Genomic DNA, 23313 nt, shown 5'->3' with positions numbered 1-23313 from the left:
ATCTAGTTCTTTTACTTCTCTGCATTAGTTGAAATGGCACAGATATACCTTTTAATAGATTACCAAAAAAAAAGGTTTGTCACTAAATTCAGGGTCAAATCTAGCTTTGCTTACAAATTAACCGCCTGTTAATTATTTTCTTTGCACCTATTCAGTAATTAGTAGATATGATGGAAGTTGGTGTAAAAATTTGACCATTAGTCAGGTTTTTGTGAACAATGGTGACACTCCATTACGTGCTAAGATTCCAAGGTCAAAAGGACCAAGAAGAAAAAGAGGACAGGAAATTTCTGATGGTACATATTCATCATGATAAGTGATAGTACATTTTAAGATGATAATAAATAATGGGTTTGTTGGTATGACGAAACACTTTTGTTAGTCCCCTTACTTTCTTGAATCAGATTAACTCCAAAATAGTCACTTTAAAGTTGGACCTCCATTTGCTGTTGGAATTTCAATTGCATCCAGTGGAGATTGGTCAGATTTTTTTCATTTTTAAATTATTGCTAATAATTTATTTAGAAGAGGCCTGTAATTAATGGACCGCACCATAAGGGTTTGCTCTCCTCCATGCAACCCCCATTTTCCAGGCCCTACCCAAAGTGGGATATTAACCTGTATCTATGGTACAATTAAGGGAGTGAATAAAGCTGAGCCAGGTAGTAGATTGCTTCAGCTAGCCTTGATATGTGAAAGGGGCCATCAAGCTCAAACTAAGCTTGATAGAATATGTTGAAGCTCACTCTATTTATGACTTGAACCGAGTTAACATGCATTTTTATTGAGTTAAGCCAAGCTTTTCTTTGATTTTGCAAACCCACTATTTTCAAGCTTGACTTGTTTTAGTTGTTTATGAGCTGAGTCCTATACAATATTCAACCCAGTTGGTTTCCTAGTTGAGCTGAGTTTGCGGCATTAGCAAGCTGAGCCCTAATAGTTCATGAATAGCTCGGCTCATTTGCACCTCCAGTATATAACTATTAAGAGATTGTACTAGTTTGGATGCCTTGAATGAAATTTTATCATGCATTGTTAATGCAGCATTACTTTGTGTTTGGGTGTGGAATAAGTTAAGATATTAACTTATGCCTAATCATTTTTATTGTGAACTGCTCCATCTTATAAGTTGGACTAGTTTTCTCCTGAATTAAGGAATTAGTAAAAGGATTAGCACCAAACATAGGGTGGTTGTGATCAAGAGAGAGTGTTGGTGCAATTTTAATCCACTTTCTCGATGACTCGTCCGAATGCAATATATGGCGGTCTAGATTATTAATTAATTTTTAAATATCTTCATTTCTACTGAAATAAATCGATCATTTTCTAGTATTTGATAGATTAAAGTGAAATAAATGAACTAAAATGTTCTTCATTTCGTTTAATCCATCTTTGATGCCAAATCAAACACTCCAACAGCAACTTCCACACTCTGAGGCCCCTCCAAGTACTAGTGGGAGGGTGTAGGAATGGGTGCTGCGAAAGACAAGTATGTCTACCGTCACTCTAAAATGATAAGGTTGATGGGATCTGGCCGGTGAAGCACTACCTCTATTCTAATCAGAGGATAATGCTAAAGTAATCAGAAACAGGACCACCCCCAGACAAAAAGGAAAACGACGCTTTTATCCCTTGGAACGGAGTACTTCCTTATCACTATTTCTTTTTTATGTTTGTTTGTTTTATTTATTTTTGTTTTAACTGCCCTTCCCAACTTGCAAGACCCGCAACCACTTCCTAAACCAAAAACCTATTATTTTAAACCTTACCCTTAATTTTTAATTGTTTAACTGATGAGGTCCCACCTAACCCGAGTCCGTTTCGTGCCCCTTTCTTTCCTTTTACCCCGTTACATCTAGTGCCTTGTAGGGCCCTACCTGACGAAGAAAACAATTAAGAAAGAAAGCCCTTCCACCAACCTTCTCATCTCCTTCTCAAAAGGTCACTCGATGGGAGAAAAAATAGGACTAAAGTAAGAGAGTACAAGCGTGCATGCTTACTAAGTTTAGAGAATTAACTTCCATACTATCGGCGTAGAAGAAAAGTCGTTGGATTCGTTTTGCAATTGAAATAAAACCTTGCATGTGTTCTCTTCAGAGGACAGCCTTATAGCCCCTCTCAGCTGTGAGGCACATTCTCCCCGGTCTTTTTCGTGAAAACTTGCTTCTTAAGTGATAACTTGAAATGCAAGGTGGTGGTTCTAATATGTCCGAAACTTTTTGACAAACATCTCAATGCATGACTCGACAGTTTCTGGAACATATTTCAATGCTCGACATGGAACTAAGCTGATTAGGTGTCTTATCCATCTATATATCTTATAGCTGCTTGCTATTAAACAATCTTTTTCTCGCCAACAAGAATATATGATCGATGCGGATGAATTTCTTCATCCAATACTGTGTTCGATGACATCTTTGCAGAGAGAACGTATCATCAATAGTCTGCGAAGAACAAAGGTTGAATAAGGGAACCCTATTATATAGCAAGCAGCAGGGAGACAAACTGTTACAGTGCCATCATGGCAGTTGCTGCTGTGGAGCAGCACATGAGATGATACGTCATATACAACAGGTTCTATTCATGATCATATATACTAAAATCTTTCGAGATAGATGATACGATCCTATTAAAGGTTTTACTGCTACTACGGACCAGGGTACAAAGAGAGGTAAGCTTGGTGGTTCTAGGACTCCCTGATGGTGTCGTCTGCTATGGGAGCGAACATTTTGTATTCCTCGTCATCTATCTTCCAAAGCGAGTCAGAAGAGTAGTCCCACATAGGAGAGGTTACCGGGGCGGGGCATGAAAAATTGCCGGCTTCAATATCCTTGTATCCCTCGAAGCTCAAGTCACCGACCAGCTCCGGTGTAGCGATGTCATTCCAAATCTGCTCCATGGGGTAACTCTTCGGCACACCTTCGCCGTCCTCCTCCAACCCCGTCATCAAAGAGGAGGTACCCTCTACACGAGCACCGTCCCCCTCGTGCTTCTCCACCCCAACTTCTAATGGGGGATCGCTGATAGAGGAGGAGAGATTGCTCGACGACGATGAAGGCGATGGAGAGGATGCGCTTCTCTTCCGCTCCTGCGCTTTCTTTCTCATGTGGGTCCTCCAGTAGTTCTTAATCTCGTTATCGGTGCGGCCAGGCAGCCTCCGAGCAATACGAGACCACCTGCAAACAAACCTAGCCTATATAATCAGAATTCCAGCAGCAACCGCGGTCATGTTTGAAGTGCAAATCATTTCAACGGATGTGTCACAGCGAAGCACGTACACAGCTCGTACGTAGCATGGAGCTAGCACAATTACCATTTTTTTTTTTTTTTCAAATAAGCTTCACCACGTAATTAACTGACTAAGAATATAAGAGAAGAGTTATGAGTCGGATCAAGAAGAGAGAAGAGAGCATTTATTTGAGTGGATCAAACCTATTGCCCCATTTGGCATGGAGCTCGAGCACAAGGTGTTCTTCCTGGGGAGTCATGCGGCCGCGTTTGAGACCGGGGTGAAGGTAGTTAACCCAACGCAGCCTGCAGCTCTTTCCTGTTCTATTGAGACCTACAACATGAAACCACACAGGTTAAACCGGTAACTTCCTCTCCCTCCCCTATGGCCCAAGTAAGCCTACCTATCACCCGCCACCGCGCAAACCTGACACCTTTGCTAAAAAATCCCAACGACGTTCACCGAACAAGCCCACAAACCATACCAGTTGGATGTCTTCCTGCTCGGTCCAGGGGCCCTTTCTGGTGTCTTCCTTCTCCATCACCATTACCTCTTTCTTTGCAATGCCTTCCGATCGAAGCTCTTCTTCTTTTTTTTTTTTGGGCCGGCGCCAGACCACTCACTTCCTGATGCAGAATAGTTTGATGGCCTTTGCTGCCGACCCTCCCTTCTTATAGGCACCAACGGCAATGGCCGGTGATGTCATGTTAAGTTTTTAAATCCAGGACATCACTTAGGCCTTTATGACATCCTCATTGATATCTGGCGATTAGTAGTACTCCAGGGTACAGGTTTAGTAGCCCTGGTACTGAGTTGAGAGGAATGAAATGGACATATATAAGATTTAAGTGTTGTTGGCTCGGGGCATTCCGTGTCCTTGGGAGTACGTACTCTTGGAGGATCCGACCATTTCTGCGTGTGAGGACCCAACTATTTCTCCCCTTCTTCTTTCTTTTTTTTTTTTTCCTTTTTTTTCTTTCTTTTTTCTCACTAGCACTAGATAAAAGAGACATGCGTCGAATGTCTAGAAAATCTAAAATATTACTTTTTCTTCGTAGGGATAGAACAGGACAATATTTAAAGATTGCTCGGCTATTTCTATAGGATAGGATTAAAAATCGCATGGAATATATACATTGGGCTGTCCATTTAATCATAGCTCCGTACAAACTAAACTTCATCTAGCCTAAATTCTATAGAAAGAAGAAAAGACCTTTATATTTCTTCCTACAGCTTAGAAGTTAGGATATGAGCTGTTAGGATTTTTAGTCCAATTCGATAGAAATGTCCGACGGATGGGTGAGTGTGATATATCCCGCAATAAAATAGACAGTCCAGCTTTTAAAGCATGGCATTCATCTTCTGTCGCGAGTCGTGAGTCCATATTAAAGGGAAAAGTTGGTGAAGAAAGGTGGAAGTTCATTTAGAGTAACTTGTGCCAGTAGGGCAGTAAAATCCAATCTTTAGTACCTGGGCTGGATACGATTCTGTGGGGCATAGAGGAGGAAAACAACGAGGCTACCTCAGGAAAATGTCGCCTGTCCATCGGTAATACCTGAGGTCATCTTTGGTTATGTTATAATGGCTGGCTCGCCTACCGTGGCAGGCACGCTTTGCAACTAATCTGTACAGAAAGAAGGCTAACCTAACCCAATTCACTCAAGACTGTTTCATTGTAGGCAGTAAATTTGGGCAGTTTTAATTAACTTGCTGTTAAAGTTTCTGATCTCACAACATTGGTGCCGCATCTCTTTAGAAAAAAGATGATTCACATGAGGATGCAGAGCTTATATAGTTGCATATTGAAGATATAGAGATTTTTCAAATTAGTTATGAGATTGTTCGGCTTGTTGAATAATTTAACAGGTCTACTTACAGACTACTATGTTTTGTAAAAAAAATTTATTACTCTTTTGTATTTTTCTTTCTTGCAAATTTTTTATAAATAGTTTTTGTAAATTTCTCTTTTCTAATAAAGGCCGGGTGACTTTGCCTCCGTCTTCATAAAAAAAAAAAAAAGGTCATTGTCTGCTCTGAGAGTCGGAAATTCTCATTTAAATTCGACCTTGTTGGTGACAACCAGCCAATATTTCACAATGGAGGACCAAGATCTTCTTCAAGTTTCCCTGCAGTCCTCTTGGTTGGTTGCCACCTTTAATTCTACCTGGGAGGTCTTAGGTTCAAACCAGAGTGGTGGCCAATAGCCAACGTGCTTACACCAGCAACCAAGTTACTTCATTGAATGGTTATGCTATTTGGTGGAAACAATTCAAAATATGTGGAGAAAAAAATCTTGGCAATCTCTCATTGGTGCTGTTCTACTAATCATTACATGCACAAGGCTTCTGAGGCAGAGAGAGAGAGAGACGACATTATCTTCCCACTGGAGTGCTCTTTCCAAGATGGATACAGAAGGAGAAGTTCCTTCTAGGCCTACTGTGACCATGTAAACATTCCTCATTTACTGGTGGCAGTATCAGCATCAGAATCGGACAACCCTAGCTTATCTAAGCCTTGACCCAGAAAAAGGTGGTCTCCAAACGCTGCCACGCTGTTTGACATTGAACATGGAAACGCAACACTATGTACAGTTCTCACCACTCTCTCTCTCTCTCTCTCGGACATGAGAGCGACGTAAGAATCATGGCATGATAGCTCCCATTAGAATGCGCCTCATCCGTGCATTGTACAAAATGTTGTACTGAAATTAGATGATTGCGTTAGAAATTCAAGATTCTTATCAGATTGATGTGATGCCTCCAATAACAAGCTCAAATCCAAGTCCACACACCTGGCCTGGGAGCTCTACATGCTGAGCCGCACAGTAGCAGAGGTTCGATGCTGTTCGCCCATGTATCTAAAGAAGAAGGTGCCCACTTCTCTTCGAGCCATTAGATGTGCAAGTTGCTCTCTTCTTGGTTGAATTCTTCATCCATCTTACGTGAGAGGGGTTCTTATCATTATCCTGCAACGCAAGGTGGTTAGTGCGCGAGTTTCTGGAAATCTGAGCAAATGGAAAGTGCTGCCACGAAGATGTTGACGCACTACCCGCGCTGTACGGCCCCAAGCAGGCTCCTCGAAATTAAAGAAAACACGAGCGAGAAGAAAAAAGGGTGGCGAGGAGAGACCCATCCATGGAAGTGCCACCATGACGTGGACACCACCAACTTGGGTCTTGGGGAAGCCCACTTCATCCCTTTTATCATCTTCACCTTCTCCTTTCTAGTCCCGCTGCACCTCGCCATTATATTATCCCTTTCACACCACCCCCTTGCCTTTGTTTCCATCTTGTGTTTGTTTGGATGCCTTCATGTTTTATGTCATCAATAGGAGGGAGGAAAAAATGAAAGGCAATTTGATAGGTGTCTTCTCTTACCACCCTTACATATGGGTGTGTGGCAGTTTGCACTAGTCCGTTGTCGGTGGGAGGATAACTCTTTTTTATGGTGTCAAAGGGCCATCAAGTGCTTGTTTGATTCATGAGAAAATACTGTAAACGGATGCTAAAGGACAAGTCCATGAAACCCGTATTTGTCGTAGTATTGAACGGGGTTTGGTTGCAACCCTGTTGTTCCCCTGAACCTGACCCTGTCTAACTATATCAAGGGTGTGCCTTGATGGCATCAAGAATTAGGAAGAGCCATATCAGCCGCATTGCCCCTGGAGGAAAAGAATGCATGAGGATGACTAGACATAGACGTCAGTGCAAGAGATTACTTACTAAATACGGTAGCGGGGGGGCACCATCAGGTGAATCCCTGGAGCGTTCCCACATTTTCTTTCCATGCAAGGGGAAAGATCGTGAACAAATATTGCCTTGAAAGAGGTTAGTTATAAACTCGTCAACTGTGCTCCACTATATTTGTTGTGCCTTCAAGAATCAGGAAGAGACACCAAATGTATTATTCCTTGGAGAATATGGAGATATGAGAAAGATAGATGTTAAATATGCCTTGAGTTTGCAAGCTCTAGAAAGCATAAAAGGATCATTATTTCTGGAGCGAAGCAAGAAAAGCGAGTGGAGAGCAAAGCAAGTGGAATGGTGGGACAAAGGTCTCCCTAGGTGTGTGTGTGTGTGTGTATATGTATATATTCTTCTCTATTTTTAGAGATTACTAGAAAATGTAATCTCTAGTTTTCTAAAGTAAAACTTTTGCATCGTCTAGTGGTTATGCCTATAAATGTTGGTTGCTAGATCGAACCGTATAAATATTCTGTGCTCTTATTCTTTTCTCTTTTTTTTTCTAACTTCGATTATTCTCATTGCCTGTCGCAACAATTGAAATACCTTTTATAAGTACTATCAATATAAAAAGATATTCTGTTTGGCCCAAAGTGGTATATAAAAATTAACAAGGTCATATGAACAATGTAAGAACTTTCATGATGATACTGGTTGGGATCTAAGAACGTTCACTATATTAACTAAGCTATATATGGAAGAGCTTCTCTTTGTCGCCTCAGCTCAGCTATAGTGAATTGTTTGATCAGTCTTGGTCCAAATGGTTCTCCACATGCCAAGCTATTTCACATATAACGAAGCTACTTCACATAATTTTTTTTCTTGGATTCTGTGGACCAGCTGAGGTTCCAGAAATTTGTAGCTCCTTCTGCAATGCGACGGCCATTAGTGTAATCTACGATAACGGTATCCCCTGATATCTTCAGGTACTTGGCCGACCATGATGCAGCTTGGAAGCAGCCCATTTGCTGCTTTAAATGCGGGCCTAATGCTAACTGGCCCATGAAAGATATCCGGTTTGCCACTTGGAACCCACTGACCAAACCACTCGATTAGAGAGAGAAGGCAAGAAAAGAACACTAGAAATCTAGCAGTACAATTCACAGGCAATTTACCTCAATTGTGGATTGGCACAGAACAGCTTTGTCGAATCATTAAACGATCTTAATTAGCAGGAGCATCTAGAAGAAGCATTGTCCACAAAGCAATCTTCGAGCTCTCTCTATGCTGTAAACACAAGTTAAAACACTCTTTATGGTCAAATCCTCAGATTTCCCCATCAATTTTCCCATTTTCCGTTCTTTTCCTGTTTGTTTGTGGCCACATCCAATGATGAATCGATGATTACATATTTTCAAGTGTTTTGCATGGTGGGAAGGGCCAGAAGGGGCAAAGCCTGCAGCCTAATATTACAAGAGACAGCCATCAACTGATGATATGATCATCAGGGTAAGCTTGTAGTAACATACTACACTATAGCAACAAGGCTTGTCATACTGTTCCTCTTGAAAATTCCTTTTTCATATCAATTGACAGGTGCAAGTGGACTTCTTGAGGTTTGCTTGGATAGATACAGCTGCTGCTTTCCTTCAGCATCCCCTTTTAGCATGTTCTCTGGTTTAAATTCTGAAACCAGGTCACGTAGAGGTGTCCTTAGTTCTTCAATTGACGCCAAACTAGGCACGTTGATCGTCTGCCTCCTAGGCGTCTTACTAGTTGGATGATCAACCTGTTCATCAACAAGCCATTTTTCACAAGTCAAACTTTCTAAAATTTTCATCTCTCTAAGCTTACGTGTTAATGAAACGTGATGCCAATAAGAGCTAAAATTGAAAAAGTAGCATCGCACATTTGAGTAAAGGTTCAGAATTGAAAACATAAACATGAAGTGCACGATCAAATGAACACAGCATATGTGAAAAAAGTTTCATTGTTTTGCCTTAGCATCAACAGCGAACCAAATATTACAGCTGAAAGAATCACAAAGAGGGAATACATGGATAGTTCATGACTTCTGGTCGTATGGATGCCAAGTAAAGTTGAAAGCATACCAAGTAATCATGTAAGAGGCATTTGTTTGTCAAACTTCTGATATCGCTGATGCCCATGGTGTGCTTGTCCTGCATAGTTTTTAGATGATCCGAGCACATTGTTGACACTAATACCATTTCCTTTCTAGATTCATGGTCCACCAAAAGTGAATCTGGCAATATAAAATTACTGGATGAGGTAAACAAATCATCTTGTCAAGCATGAAAAAATCATGAGAAAGGAGGACATGGTTACTCTTAGCAGCGGTCAGCAGGTCACAGGTTCCTTTATCAAATCTTACACCAGCTTGAGAGCACACCGACACAAGTTCTTCAAGAATGCTGTTATTTTCCTGATTCCTTTTTCTGTCACCAAGAAAAGAGGATATAACATAATTCAGGTGGAGAAGAAATACAATAACTTTACTAAACAATGGTAAATATATCAAGTAGGGAACATTTCTTACTCTGCAGAAATCTCAATTTCTGCAGCATAATCATTATCAAGATGATTCATGGATAACTGAACATTCTTCCAATGATGTATAGACTGACCCACTTTCTCTAAGCTGCATACAAGAAATACAAACATATGGTAGGATTATCTAGCAGGAGTAAAATTTTGACTGATAGCATTTGAAAAATTGGCAGTAAATTGCCATGCAATTGTCTTAGAAATATACCAATGCCGAAGAGTTTCTTCTGTAGTAGCTTTGGTTTTGGCGGTTGAACATGTATCCTCCTGGAATTGGCTTTCAGCCTTTTCGGTATATGCAATCCACTCCTTTACGGCATCATCTGAAACTTGCTGCATGCCAGACGTCTCTAGTTGCAGCATCTTATTTGCCTCCATGCATGTGTGATTCATGTTACCAATGACCTCTGAGACCTGCTTATATAAAAGAGGTGAGAAACATAGTGCTTGGTTTTCTACTCACTCCAGACCAAGGATCACTTGTGTCTTTTATGGTTTAAACAAAGGATATACAGACCATCTTTGCTTTCGTCGTTGTCAAGGCTGTTAATATCCCGGCAATCTTTTCAAGAGCAGCCTTTTCCTCTTTAGCAGACAATTCCTTAAAGAGCAAAATGAAAACAATTAATTGGTCGCATCTCCAATTAAACCATCCTATTTTGTTTGTATTCAAGCATTCACCTTAAATGCCTTCTCAAAAGCTGCTAACTGACATGATTTTTCCAATCGATTTTCTTCAAGAAGTGTCGTGAGCCTAGTGGCGCAGCTCCTTAGATCATTAAAGAAATTGATTGTTGTCTTCGAAATAGCTTGTGTTGAAACAAGAGTCCTTTGCAGTCCCTGTAGTTTCCAACAAGCTTTTAGTATAGTCTGCAGCATATGAACTATAAACTATGCAGGTTTAAGAAAATATACCGCCTCTTGTTGTTGAGATGAAAAAGCCAGTAGCTTTTTTTGTTCAGCAAGGGATCTCTGGACATCATTCAGAACCTGCTCAGCCTCTGAAGCTGCAGTGACCAGAAACTGCCGAGCATAAAACAGAACATCTAGTTAGTCAATTGTTTCTATTGCTGGCAGTAGTGCCTTCAAGATATGACATGTTCTCTTCTTTCAAACCATACATTCTCAACAGCCATCATCTGTGTGGAAATTGATAACTTCATCTCCTCTAAGTCTGAGAAGGCTTTCTTTTGTAGTGCAGTAGCAAGCTCTTTCATGCACAAAATTCCTGAAGTATATGTATCTTTAATTTTCTCAATTTTCAACTCCAAGCATTTGGTTGCCTGAACGCAAGCATATCCACATAAGCATCGGGAATAATGCGCAGCTCTGCTATTATATACGATACCACGATTTCATCTTTTACCTCGCACTTGGTTGCAATGGATGAGTTGACGTGCTCTTCCATGGATTTCAGTAGCTGATGCTGTTGGCAAACTGATCCTATAACTGTCTTGTGTAAGGTGTTCAGGCTCTGATCAAGTTGAGAGCCAAAAGTCAGAATCAACCCTTGGTTTTCTGTTTCAGTTTTCGACTGCCGTTCTACAATAATGCATCATTGTTAGTCAAAGTTGAACACATTTAAGAATATATTGAACAGGTTCTTGGTTAATCAGAAATCTTACCAATTTTATCCAGGAGCATTGACATATCTTCTGATGCATTTTCCAAGCTGCTGCGTAGCTCCTTTGCATGTTCGAGAATAGCACGCTCTATTTGATGTCAGGGGAAAAAATGCAGAAATCAGAGGTTGTCTATCAACCAACTCTCCTGGTATGATTGTTCCAGCTTTGCTTACCAGAATGTAGTAATTTTGATATGATGAACTCCTTTTCCTTCAGCATCAAGTTCGTTCCTGCATAAGCTTCTTGAAGATCTAGGAAGGCCTTCTTGTTGCTTTCAAAATTTGCCTAAAATAGAAAATTTGGAGTACAGATCATCTGCACATTGATAGCGCAATTACCATTATTCTGAACAATTTTTCACCTTGCATTCCCTAATCTCACTTTCCAAATCCAAGTTCTTTTCTTGTTCAGCATGGTAGAGATCTTGAAATCTATCAGCTTGCTGTCATAGAGGAGCAAAAAGGTCCATAAAATAATAAGAAATGGAGATTAGACTGAACTGTTGAAGCAAAATTGTACCTTTCTCTTGCACTCCAGATCAGACTCTAGATGCTGTATTTTCTCACTCATTGCCTGTGCAACAAAATGAGCATTTAAGATGACAAGCAACCAAGGAGATGAATATCTAATTATCAATATATTAAAGAAGCACAAAAGCAAATTATCGTTTTGTTTCTGAAAGGAGAAGACCTTCTTTTCTGCCTCATCCTTTGCAAACCTTTCATGGGGAATATAAACACCATTCTTTTCTCTTGCAGCTCTCACATCTTATCATAGATCAATCAGAACATGAGTCTGCAAGTTAAAATATATCATGACAAAAATATATGTATAGGATTGAAGGGCATTGGCAAACCTTGTTTCATTCTTTCAATTTCTAGATAAAGATCCTTGAGGAGAACAGACTTGGAAAATTTCTTGTTTGCCTGCAGATGCAGAACATAATGCTTTTTAATTGTATGCAGGAAAACAAGATGTGGGAAGAATAGAAATATCAAACCTCTGGCTTGTTTTTGATGCTCTTTGCACGGTATGCATAATCAAGTGTGCTTAAAGTTTCATCCAAACAGTGAATGGATGGAGACACTGTTGCAATGAAGCAAGTTTTTGCTTTCCCTCCTAAGGATTCTCTTAGTAATCTCGTCAGCTTGCTGTCCCTGCTCAACATGACAATATTGACGTGTTGGAAATGATTAATGATACATAAGCCAAAAGAAGTGCCTCCAAGAATCCTTAAGAATATTCTGTACAGACCTGTAAGGTATATGACCAGAATGCTCCACCAGTGCAGTTATGACACGGCCAAAGGTCAACAGGCTCTTGTTCACCTCCCCTGCTTCCCTTGCTCTAGCCTATACTCATGTTCAGATTATTAGCCAAGTAAAGAACTGATTATACACATGATGCCAATTAAAAGCAATCCGGACACAAAGCATTAGAAACGAAAATACAAGACAAAACACAATTCCTACAAGCTACTTAATGACACCCGGCTGTTCACCATGCATCTCCATTGGTCTCATTCACCAGACTGAACAAATTCCAACTAACAGTAGACAACTAATGAGGTTTTCATCAAACATAACCCCAACCTCACAGCTTTTCATCTAAATCTTTACGAAGTTTAGTTCTTCCTAGAAGCTTCCATCAACGTCTAGAAAAGTGAACTTCAACGGTTCAAAAACATTTTTAAGAATGGCAGTAACTGTTTGTTTCCAGAATTTTCGGCACTGGTGTATAATGGATCGCATCCATTCATGGACTCATTCAGTCATTAAAACTTGTCAACACTCTCAGGAAAGCTAAAATTTAGATAGCACTTATTTTAGAAGTGATGGAATCTATTTAATTACATAATTTTCAGCACTAGTGAATAATGGATGGCATCCATTGGTGGAAACATTGCATCACTTCAACATTCAGTCCTTGGGTTACAAGTAGATTGAGAAAGGGCAAGCAGGCGAACCTGGGAAGCCAAGCTAAGGAAATTACAAATGAAGGCGAACCACCAATTTAAAAGCTAGAGGAAAATAAAACTTGTAACTAAAAAATGATTAGCTAGTAGAGAAGCATAATAAGATACTGCAGCTAGAGAACCACTCTAATGCGCTCAAAGCAAAGGAACTGTTATATTGGAAAGGAAACTAAGTCCTGTTAACTCTTAGGCAATGGAAAAATGGTATAAGAATATCTTCTACAGGAGAAGATCAACTATGTCATAAGACCCAGCATATCATTTGATATTGGACATCTCACCGAGCAAGATAAGGCTTCACTACAAAAGAGTGGCTGTTATTCTGTAAATAGGTACCTCTCTTGAACCAGATCGGGATATATTTTCTGAGCCTGCCAAGTCAACAAGGTTCAGCCTACCACATTTTATGAACTCCTCGTTTCCTCTTGCTGCTTCTTTCACATGGATTGTTATAGAAAAAACAGAATGAGATCGGCTGCATGACAAATTCAACTTTGTTGACTAATTTGTACAAGATTTTTCAAATCCAAGATCATTGTGATGGAATAGACAGTACCTGCTCTGCTTGTTTAACAAAGTATCTGCAGTGCGCCTCCTAGAAGATCCATGTTCCAAGAGATTGTAAATTTCATTAGCGCTGTAGACAACGACCTCTTCAAGACCCCTTATAACTGCACCACCCTTCCCATCTTCCATCAGAGAAATCGGTCTCCTCTGTCTATCTTCTGTAAATCTAGAATGGTCCTCAGGAGCTAACAAATCAGTGATTTCTTCATTGTATAGCTCTAAGAAAGTGACTTTCATATTATAATCAGCCTTCCGTGCTTCCAAAGTATCAAAAATTTGGCGAACAGCCCTTGGAATTACACCAGCATCAGAAGCTAGATCTCCACCCTAGAATAGATAGACATACAAAAGCTCGGTCACCAAGTCTTTTTTTTCCCAGAAATCTTCAACTAATCAACTCAAATCACTATCATGTACCTTATGCTTCATTTCCCCCTCCATTGTGTATGTTTTCCCTGTGCCTGTCTGCCCATATGCAAAAACAGTGCAGTTGAAGCCTTCAAGAACATCATTAACAATGGGCGCAATAGCATGGTCATATACCGATCTTTGTTGAACTTTGGGCCCAAACACCTGCCAAAAACGTTATATACAAAAAATAAAAGGAAAGAACAGTTTACATCACAAAAGTAAAAGAAGAAGAGAAAAGAACAAAAACAACATTGCACTATTAGGCCATTATAGAAGATAAATCATGACCAAAATTGAACAATGGCATACCTTATCAAAGGTAAAAGTCTTATCAAGTTGCTTGTTCACTAAACTCAGTAAAAGAGTCACCTCGTTCTTTTGTTCATTGCAAGAGACCGCCTTTTGAACGTTCATCTGTTGTTCTTCATCAGTTAACGGCCTGGTTAGTCATCAAACACAGAAGCTCTTTCAAATTTCTTCATCAATTATTGAAGTCTATAGTCTACTGATATTTTAGTTCTAAATATAAAAACAAGAACCATGATAACAACACTGATACAGGGGAGTTTATGGCATAAACTCTTAAATAAGAAAACATTTGCAACCAAATATTCGAAAGCAAGTATAATCAGGTTGCTTACCAAAAAAACATTGATAAGAAGATTCCATGCCCGATATTTTTGTGGCAGCCGATTGAGTAGAAAAACTGCTGTCTGAAAACTTTCTACCCAATAACATTTGGGAACACGACTGTGATGAAGCAAGGTTAATCCCATCTCACATATATGCCGGTGTTTCCCCTCTGGAACTCTATTTTGTTTAGGAGTGCTAGGATAAGATAATCGATGACAGATTTCATTTTGTTGCAAATGTAAAGAAAATCTCTCTTGTTGAATTCACCACTCCATCTAATTGAAAGATTTTAATTTTTGCTTCAAATTGACATTCGACATATTTTCCAAAATTAAGCAAGCTAGCAAAGAAATATGACTTCTTTCTTAATGGAAATAGCCTCACATAGCGAGTATAATCATCGGTAAAACTAACAAAATACTAAAACTTCTGAATAGAAATTGATGTAGCCTAAATCTGATCCACCCATCATGCGTCGACATGTGGCGAGCATTTTGAAAACATTTAAATTTCAAAAAAATTGAATTCTTGGTGAGATCCAAAGAAGGAAGGAGATTATAGCAAATTTGAATTCAGATAAGGAAGAAAGTTATGACAATCCCTTCATTTTCACCTCCAAATCATAACAGATTCATGCTCCCTCATTTATATAAACAAGGCCAAAAGAATCCAAAAGGGGGAGGGAGGAGCAGCCAGAGGCTCCCAAGCACAGACTACGAAGAGTTCACAAGGAGAGACTCTCAAGCTCTTATAGTGACAAGCTCTCATGGCGAGAAGCTCTCATAGCTACCTTTGCACCTGACTGCTCCTCCACGGCCGTCCATGCACGCTATCTCCTCTCCAGACGGGATGCGCATCTCGGTCTTCAAGGACGACCAAGATGCAAGTCCCTATTGGCCGCCTTTCCGAACTACAAGAGATCCGAGCATCGTGCGTATAGGACCCACATCCTTGGAGACCAAGATGCGAGTCCCTGAAGGCCGCCCTTCCATGCCACAAGAGATCCAAGCGCTGTGCGTACTGGACCCGCGTCCTTGGAGACTAGGATGCGAGCCCCTGGAGGCCGCCCTTCCCTGCCACAAGAGATATGGACGCCATTCTTACAAGGCCCATGTCATTAGAGACAAGGATGCGAGTCCTTGGAGGCCGCCCTTCCATGCCAACGGAGATTCGAGTGCCGTGCTACAGGACCCACGTCCTTAGAGACCAGGATGCGAGTCCTTAGAGGCCATCGTTCCGTGCCACAAGAGATCCAAGCATCATGCATACAGGACCCGCGTCCTTGAAAATCAGAATACAAGTCCCAAGAGACCAGGATGCGCGACTGCCAACTAGAGCCATGTCGAGCTCCCAATTCGCGCATCCTCGAAGACCAAGACACACGTTCGCCAATCAGAGTCATATCGCGCTCCCAGTCTGCGTGTCCTCGAAGGCTAAGATGCGAGTCCTTAGAAATCGAGATGCGCGACCTCCGATCAGAGTTATGTCAAGCTCCCAATCCACTCTCCCGATCCGCGCTTCAAGTCCGCGCATCCTCAGAGACTGGCACATAAGTCCCAGGAGACCGGAAAGTGCATCTGCTAACTAGAGTCATACCGAGCTCCCAATCTGCTCTTCCAGTCCACACTCCTAGTCCACACATCCTTAGAGACCAGGATGCGAGTCTATAGAGACCAGAACGCACAACCTCCAACTAAAGCCATGCCGAGCTCCCAGTTTGCACTCCTAATCCGCACATCCTCGAAGACCAAGATGCGAGTCCTTGGAGACCAGGATATGCGAACTCCGACCAAAGCCATACCAAGCTCCCAGTCCGCACTCCCATGTCGTGCATCCTTGAAGACCAAAATGCGATCTCAGAAGATCACGATAGGCATCCACCGACCAGAGCCATGTCGAGCTCTTGGTCCTCACTCCCAGTCCGTTCATTCTTGGAGATCAGGTCGCAAGTCCCCGGAGATCTGGGTGCACGTCCGCCGACCAGTGCCATGCCGAGCTCCTAGTCCATGCATCCTCAATAACCAAGACATGAGTCCCTGAAGACTAGGATGTGCATCTGCCGACCAGAGACATGTCAAGCTTTCAGTCTGTCCTCCCAGTCCACGCATCCTTAGAGATCGGAATGCGAGTTTCTGAGACTAGAATGCGCGACCTCCGATAGGAGCCATGCCGAGCCCCAAGTTCATACTCCTAATTTGCACATCCTTGGAGACTAGGATGAGTCCTTGGAGACCAAGATGCGTGTCTGCTAACTAGAGCTATACCGAGCTCCCAAGCCGCACTGCGATGCCCAGTACTCCAGGCCGAACTTCCATGTTGAGCACTACAAGCCGAGTACTTCAAGACAAGCACATAGGGCCTAACGATTTAGGGAGATCACTCTACTCTAATACTTTTTATGGCCTTGCAATTTTGCGTTGTTATTTCAAAGCACTGCCTGACTTAAGCATCGGAGGAGGCCAGGCTGAAGCCACCTAGTAGGCCTTTATCTTCTTTTTATATGTAGATCCATGACTTTCTACGGTAGTTGATGTTTTGTCTTCCACCATCATGGACCGAGCAGGTTGATCTGCGCCCTCCATGCCTCCAGATCAATAGAACATGGTAAGGCAAGAATCGGGCATCACCAAATTGGCGCAAGGAGAGCTCGAATCTCCGAACTTGTTGGCAACGAGGACACATGCCACTTTCTTTCTTTGTCGGATCTAAGTGCCTTCAGCAACGATCTCACCAATTGAACGCATCCCACTACGACCACTGATGAAGATGCTCTCAAGCATAGCAGGTCAAACGAGCCATTTAACGGCCCTGAGGAAGCAACGCTTCTGCTCGTTGGTCGATGTACTTAACAACCCCAACTTGCGAGCATTCGTAGCTAGAAAGATTCTGAAAAAGCTTCCACGGAGATTTACACCTCCGTTTTACTAACCCTCATACCGAAGGCTTAACGAGTTGGGACGGCCCAAGCAGCCAACACTAGCGTTGAAGACTTGACGAGCTAACCGACTTCTGCAGGGCGAGGCAGCCCAAGCAGCCAACCCTCGTGCCAAAGGCTTGACGAGCTAATCGATCCCTATAAGTTGGAACATCCCAACCAGAGGTTCTGGCCCTCATGCCAAAGGCTTGACAAGCTAACCGACCCCTCTAGGTTGGGACAACCCAAGCAGAGGTTCTGGCCCTCGTGCCGAAGGCTTGGCGAGCTAATCGACATTCCTAGATTGGGACAACCCAAGTAAAGGTTCCAACCCTTGTGCCGAAGATTTGTCAAGGTAACCGACCTCTTTTGGTTGAGACGGCCTAAGCGGAGATACCAGCCTCCGAGCTGAGGACTTGGCGAGCAAACCAACCTCTATAGATTGGGATGGCTTAAGTGGAGATACTGGCCTCCCAGCTGAGAACTCGGCAAGCAAACCGACCTCTTCATATCAAGATGGCCTAAGGGGAGATACCAGCCTTCGACGTGAAAACTTAGCGAGCAAACCAACTTTCTCAGATCGAGATGACCCAGAAGATCTAAGCCCTCCACCTCGGCCAAGTAGAGCTGAAAAAAGGATGGCAAGCATCTAACAGGCTGATTGATCCAACAAGCTGATCTCTCTAGTAGGTTGACCTATAGTAGGATGACGAGACAACATTCATAGCTCTCGGCACAAAAAGCCGACTCTAGCGGCTTTAAAAACAAAAAAGGGTTCAACGACCAATCGACGTTTTCGCACTTGATCGCACACTTGATCCTTGACTTTAAAAGATGGGTAAGGCAAGATGAACTCAAACCTATCTACAATTGGCTAGCTTGACTACTTTCTTTGCCTAAGCCGAAAAGAATGGCTTGTACTTGAAAGTGGGGGCATGTGATGTGGCCTAAATCTGATCCGCCCATCACGAGTCGACACGTGGCAAGCACTTTGAAAAAATTTGAATTTCAAAAAATTTGAATTCTTGGTAGGGTCTAAACAAGGAAGGAGATTACAACCGATTTGAATCCAAATAAGAAAGAAAGTTACAGCAATCCTTTAATTTTCGCCTCTAAATCATAATAGATCCATGCTCCCTCCTCTATATACACAAGGCCAAGAAAATCCAAAAGGGGGGAGAGGGAAGAGCAGCCAGAGGCTCCCAAGCATAGACTCCTCTTTCCAAGAAGAGGCTCTCAAGCTCTCATAACGACAAGCTCTCATGCGAGAAGCACTCGTAGCTACCTCTACACCCGACTCCTCTTCCACAGTCGTCCATGCACACTAGTCATAGGAGACCGGGACGCACGTCCTCCGACCAAAGTCATGCCAAGCTCTTGGTCCCCACTCTCAGTCCGACATCCTCAGAGATCAAGATGCGAGTCTCTGAGACCGAGGCATGTGTCCGCCAACTAGAGCCATGTCGAGCTCCCAGTCTGCACATCCTCAGTAACTAGGATGCGAGTCCTTGAAGATTGAGACGCATGTCTATCGACCAAAGCCATGCCGATCTCCTAGTCTATGCTCCCAGTCCACACGACCTCGGAGACCAGGACGCAAGTCCCTGGAGACCGAAATGCATGACTTTCGACCAGAGCCATACTAAGCCCCAGTCCATGCTTCATTGGAGACCAGGATGCAAGTCTGCTGATTAGAGCCATGCCGACCTCTCATGCCGCATTCATATGCCGAGCATTCGAGGCCGAGTACTTCAAGCCAGGCACTCAAGGCCTAATAATCCAGAGAGCTCACTATACTCTAATACCTTTTATTCTCTTGCTATTCCACGTTGTTATTCCAAAGCACTACTCGACTTAAGCATCGAAGGAGGTCTGGTTAGAGCCACCTCGGTGGATCTTTCTCTTCTCTTTGTGTGTAGATCTGCGACTCTCTACGACAGTTGGTGTTTCATCTTCCACCATCGTGGACTGAGTGGATTAATCTGCGCCTTCCATACATCCAAATTATCAAAATACAAGATTTGGGCATACTGGAGCCTTTTTCTCATAAATCATAATGAATCTTTACAAAAAAAATTATAGTAGCAGATTCAGAAAGAAAAAAAGGAAGCTTACATGATCGCCCCATTTGACAACTACCACAAACTGACGTGGGTATCATAGAGAATCATATTGATCTGAAGAATCATTTTGATTCTCCAAGTTGATGAAGATCTGGAGAATTTTTTTAATTAAAATAAGAGGTATTTTAGAATACCTCTTCCTTTTTTTTCTCCTTCTACCCCTCCTACCGAGGCTCCAATCCTCAACCTCGTGAACGCTTGCTAACTGACATGCCATCGAGGTAGAGAAGCCTTGCTAAGATCTGGAGAATCATTTTACTTCTATAATCATCGAGGATCTAGCCGACTTCTTACGAAGTTGATGAATATTTGGAGGATCAAACTGATTCTCCCATCAATAGCTAAACATAAAAGGTTCAAGAATTCCAAATAATTCTGCATTTAACAATGATAGATACGCGTGTTGCCAACTATCTCTCGTGTGAATTAAAAATCATATCAACAAATCTCAAAGATCAAATTTTTCTTCAAAGAGAAATAAAATAACTGAGAAATTAGAGAAAGCGATGATCCATCAATAAGCAAAAACGAACCGGCATCTGAGCATCACTTGAATGTTGACCTCCCTATCTCTGTCGTTCCGGCTGATGGCAGAACTTCCATCGGCCCATCTAAGATCAAACGAGCGCTTCTCGGGGCGGGGAGTCAGAAAAGGAGCCGTATTTGGAGGTAAGGAAAACCCTAATCTCCGATTTGGAGTAACAGACATGATCGCCGAAATTGCCGAGAAACTCCTCTACAAACCCGATTGAGCATCAGAAAACATAATAGAATCAAAAATAAAGAAAATACAACCCTATTTTCTAAGAAAGAAATTCATTTTGTTCAAGAAATCATCGGAAACTTGAATTTCTAACCCAAAATCAGAGAGGGGGAGGGGGGGGAGAGATAGAGAGATCAGAGATTTCTTTGGACTGAACTTTTCTGGTATACCTGAAGACGAAGAAGGTAAGCTCGGAAGACCCGTAGCTTGAATCAGAGAAACTATCGAGAAAGGAAAATAACCTTTTTTTTCCACTCTCTCTTTCTTCTTTTTAATCCCTTTCTCCGCTCTGGTGTTATAAGACACGAAGAGTTCAGTTATAGAGACAATGGCGCTTTTATAGCCGTTGCGAGTGGGGGCATGCAATGCCCTGCTGGTGAGATTCGAATTTTGAAATGGTGGTGTTTTTCCTCCACAGAGATCGATTCAGATGTAATCGCAGTCCACGTGCCGAAATCTAGATGGTAAAGAAGGGTCTCGATGGAGGATTTTCTTTTGGTAAATAGAGGACTTTTTTGTTTGGCTTCATTTGTACCTTATCTTAAAAGATCCATTCGAACGCCGAAACAAATTGCACAAAAAGAATTAGAAAATTTCTCACTAAAATATTTTTTTTTGAAAAAAATGATTCATGAGAATATGCTGTGTGAAAATATAGTTTTAGCATATTTTATTGATAAAAAAATAATAAATTTTAAAGTGGCTTATGTTTGATAGAGCATCTTCTTTTTTAAAAAAATTATATAAAATATCTATTATATTTTTAATTAAAAAACTTTACTCATAGATTTTAATAGTTTAAGAATATTTTTTTAAAACAAAGACCTCAATTTCTAACCGGTGGAAAAATAGCTTTCTCATGTCCTCCATAAATTTTTCTTTTACATAAAATATAAGAATTTTATTCCTATAATAATGTTACTTTTATATTTTTTAAAAAAAAACTCTAATCAAATAAAAAAAATTTATTTTTCATTGATCATACTTTTTTTTTTTGTTTTTCTATGAACCAAACAAATCTTAGATGTGTGAGATAATGGAACATAGAAATGCAGTATAAAATTCTTCTTTACTTCCCTAATTAAAGTTTTGCTAACAACTCCTCAGGTTACAAAAGGCAATATAAATTTGGAGAGAAATTCTTGGCTTTGCTTTATAATTGCTGGCACGCACACGCGCACGGGCACACGCACGCGCGATATATATATATATATATATATATAAGGGTGACTTGTGAGTTGGTCTGGAATGCCTGTCCCCGAGCATGGATGCGCCCAAAGATAAAAGATGCGAAGGATTTTTTTGAAGGATAGAGAAGATGGTACAAGACCGCTGAAGGAAGATCCTCCCAATTCTTTCATCCTCTTCTTATGAATGGCTGAAATCTCTTCCTCCAAGAAATCCACAAAGTATGAAGATTAGAAGGCCATCCTCCTCTTAGGTTTAGATAAGCTTTGATGGTAAGCCAAATGCTTCTAGCGAGAGGGCACCTAAGGAAAAGATGACAAATAGTCTCCACGCTACTTCCATAAAGGGGGCAACCCGAGCTCACGGACCAACCTTTTTTTGGCAAGGAATTCTTCTATATGTAATATGTTTTTCAAAGCAAGCCGGTGAAAAATTTTGATCTTCTCTGGAACCGGGGCTTTCTAGGTTGCTTTATAGGAAGCATAGAAAACGCCCTCGCTTTTGATGAACCTGTAGAAGGAATCCACTGTGAAGGAGCCATACCGAGTAAGCTTCCATACTAGCGTATCAGCAATCCACGACAGTCTAATAGAGGCTATAAGATCCAATAATTCCCAAAATCTGATATGGTTCTCGTTCCCCAATCTGAAAGAAGTGTAGCTGATCCATAATGCTGTGAGATCTCTGCTGCTGTCTTTCCAGATGGGCGATATCTCCAGCGATTATGCCTAGTGAAAAAATATAAAATATATAAATAAATTTATCTCATCATCTTAAACTTAAGTTTTTAAAAAAATTATAATTTGAACATGATGGTCATCCCCTTGATCCATGACATCGTGGTGATGATGAGAGAAGAGATGGCTATCCATGCCAAGCATGTATTCAGGGAGGTCAATGAGACAGCCGATTAGGTGGCTGCCTACGTGGCCCACCACTCGGAGTATGCCCTTTGGTCGAGAAAGAAAGAGTTGCCATTGGCACTTCGTGAGTTATTGTATTTTCATCTTATTAAATGTATTCATATACGTACTGTATAAAGCACCTGCTTTCAGCACAAAAAGAAAGATACCAATCATGCACCGAACGATCGTCCTATTGTTTTTTTCTCCTCGCTCTCCTCTCGTTCGGTCAATCCGTGTCCCCCGGAGAAAAGAGAAGATGAGGACGGTCGTAACGTTAAACATGGACGCTTTTAATTGGCCGTCTCTAACTTGTGATACGACTTCGGTGGCTCCGTTTTGCACTGCAGAGACCACTGGATGCCTTAAAGCTGACCTTGGTTTGACTAATCGTGCGCGTCCAGAGAACCAAAGTGAAGTCTCCATCCCGCTCCCCACTTTTGTCTCCTTTTAGCCTCAAAAATGGAGATGCCAAACAACGAGGAATTGGAGGTGAGTGGAACAAATACGTACTACCGGACTAAAATATAAAACAAGAAAAGAAAATTGAGCCACGATGGCAACACGAATTTAGGTGCATGTTATAGCTTAAATATAGAAAATAAATAGAAACGTATTCGGCTGGAGATTTTTTTATGCACAGAGTTTCAAAAAAAATAGACGTGACTAAAAAAACAATCGTAGTCGATCACCGAAAGCCTTCTCGTCCGCATTTGGTCGTTTTGTGATTATATAT

At 41.4% G+C, this 23313-nt stretch overlaps 2 protein-coding genes across 5 annotated transcripts; both read right to left on the bottom strand.

The window, feature by feature from the left end:
• Window positions 1-2460: 2460 nt before the first annotated feature.
• LOC103711302 (myb-related protein MYBAS1-like) lies at window positions 2461-3996 on the bottom strand. 3 transcript variants are annotated; one of them, XM_039124203.1, is made up of 3 exons: window positions 3656-3979; window positions 3433-3562; window positions 2461-3188 (listed from the first exon to the last, which is right to left on the bottom strand). In XM_039124203.1, the coding sequence occupies exons 1-3, from the start codon at window positions 3774-3776 to the stop codon at window positions 2687-2689; spliced, it is 753 nt and encodes a 250-aa protein (XP_038980131.1). In that variant the 5' UTR covers window positions 3777-3979; the 3' UTR covers window positions 2461-2686. The 3 variants fall into 3 exon arrangements, 2 of the variants coding, with proteins under 2 accessions (XP_038980131.1, XP_008795619.2); XM_008797397.4 differs by having other exon boundaries at window positions 2461-3176; window positions 3656-3977; XR_005510906.1 differs by lacking the exon at window positions 2461-3188 and having other exon boundaries at window positions 3316-3562; window positions 3633-3996.
• Window positions 3997-8113: 4117 nt separating this feature from the next.
• Window positions 8114-20803, bottom strand: LOC103711307 (kinesin-like protein KIN-5B). 2 transcript variants are annotated; one of them, XM_039124201.1, is made up of 24 exons: window positions 20658-20803; window positions 20258-20460; window positions 14364-14493; window positions 14061-14216; window positions 13633-13970; window positions 13413-13551; window positions 12356-12453; window positions 12102-12258; window positions 11958-12027; window positions 11792-11868; window positions 11621-11674; window positions 11463-11543; window positions 11275-11386; window positions 11102-11188; window positions 10843-11018; window positions 10598-10759; window positions 10392-10499; window positions 10158-10316; window positions 9994-10077; window positions 9685-9890; window positions 9469-9570; window positions 9258-9367; window positions 9023-9174; window positions 8114-8700 (listed from the first exon to the last, which is right to left on the bottom strand). In XM_039124201.1, exons 2-24 carry the CDS (start codon window positions 20431-20433, stop codon window positions 8497-8499), a joined length of 3138 nt encoding a protein of 1045 aa, XP_038980129.1. In that variant the 5' UTR covers window positions 20434-20460; window positions 20658-20803; the 3' UTR covers window positions 8114-8496. The 2 variants fall into 2 exon arrangements, with proteins under 2 accessions (XP_038980129.1, XP_038980130.1); XM_039124202.1 differs by lacking the exons at window positions 20258-20460; window positions 20658-20803 and adding an exon at window positions 14696-15019 and having other exon boundaries at window positions 8279-8700.
• Window positions 20804-23313: the final 2510 nt, after the last annotated feature.

This window comes from Phoenix dactylifera, chromosome 3, assembly GCF_009389715.1.
Source record: "Phoenix dactylifera cultivar Barhee BC4 chromosome 3, palm_55x_up_171113_PBpolish2nd_filt_p, whole genome shotgun sequence".
NCBI lineage: Eukaryota > Viridiplantae > Streptophyta > Magnoliopsida > Arecales > Arecaceae > Phoenix > Phoenix dactylifera.
Note: the sequence above shows the minus strand (reverse complement) of the source record. Positions and strands in the feature narration are given on the sequence as shown.

What these genes read in the sequence shown, in the direction of transcription:
- LOC103711302 (XM_039124203.1), bottom strand. Translation starts at nt 3,776, where the DNA reads ATGGTGATGGAGAAGGAAGACACCAGAAAGGGCCCCTGGACCGAGCAG. An exon ending in TTTTTTAGCAAAGGTGTCAG is followed by an intron (nt 3,563 to 3,655) that starts GTTTGCGCGGTG and finishes TTCATGTTGTAG; the next exon opens with GTCTCAATAGAACAGGAAAG. An exon ending in CATGCCAAATGGGGCAATAG is followed by an intron (nt 3,189 to 3,432) that starts GTTTGATCCACT and finishes TATATAGGCTAG; the next exon opens with GTTTGTTTGCAGGTGGTCTC.
- LOC103711307 (XM_039124201.1), bottom strand. Translation starts at nt 20,433, where the DNA reads ATGTCTGTTACTCCAAATCGGAGATTAGGGTTTTCCTTACCTCCAAAT. An exon ending in AGGGGGAAATGAAGCATAAG is followed by an intron (nt 13,971 to 14,060) that starts GTACATGATAGT and finishes TATCTATTCTAG; the next exon opens with GGTGGAGATCTAGCTTCTGA. An exon ending in GTGAGATTAGGGAATGCAAG is followed by an intron (nt 11,387 to 11,462) that starts GTGAAAAATTGT and finishes TTTCTATTTTAG; the next exon opens with GCAAATTTTGAAAGCAACAA.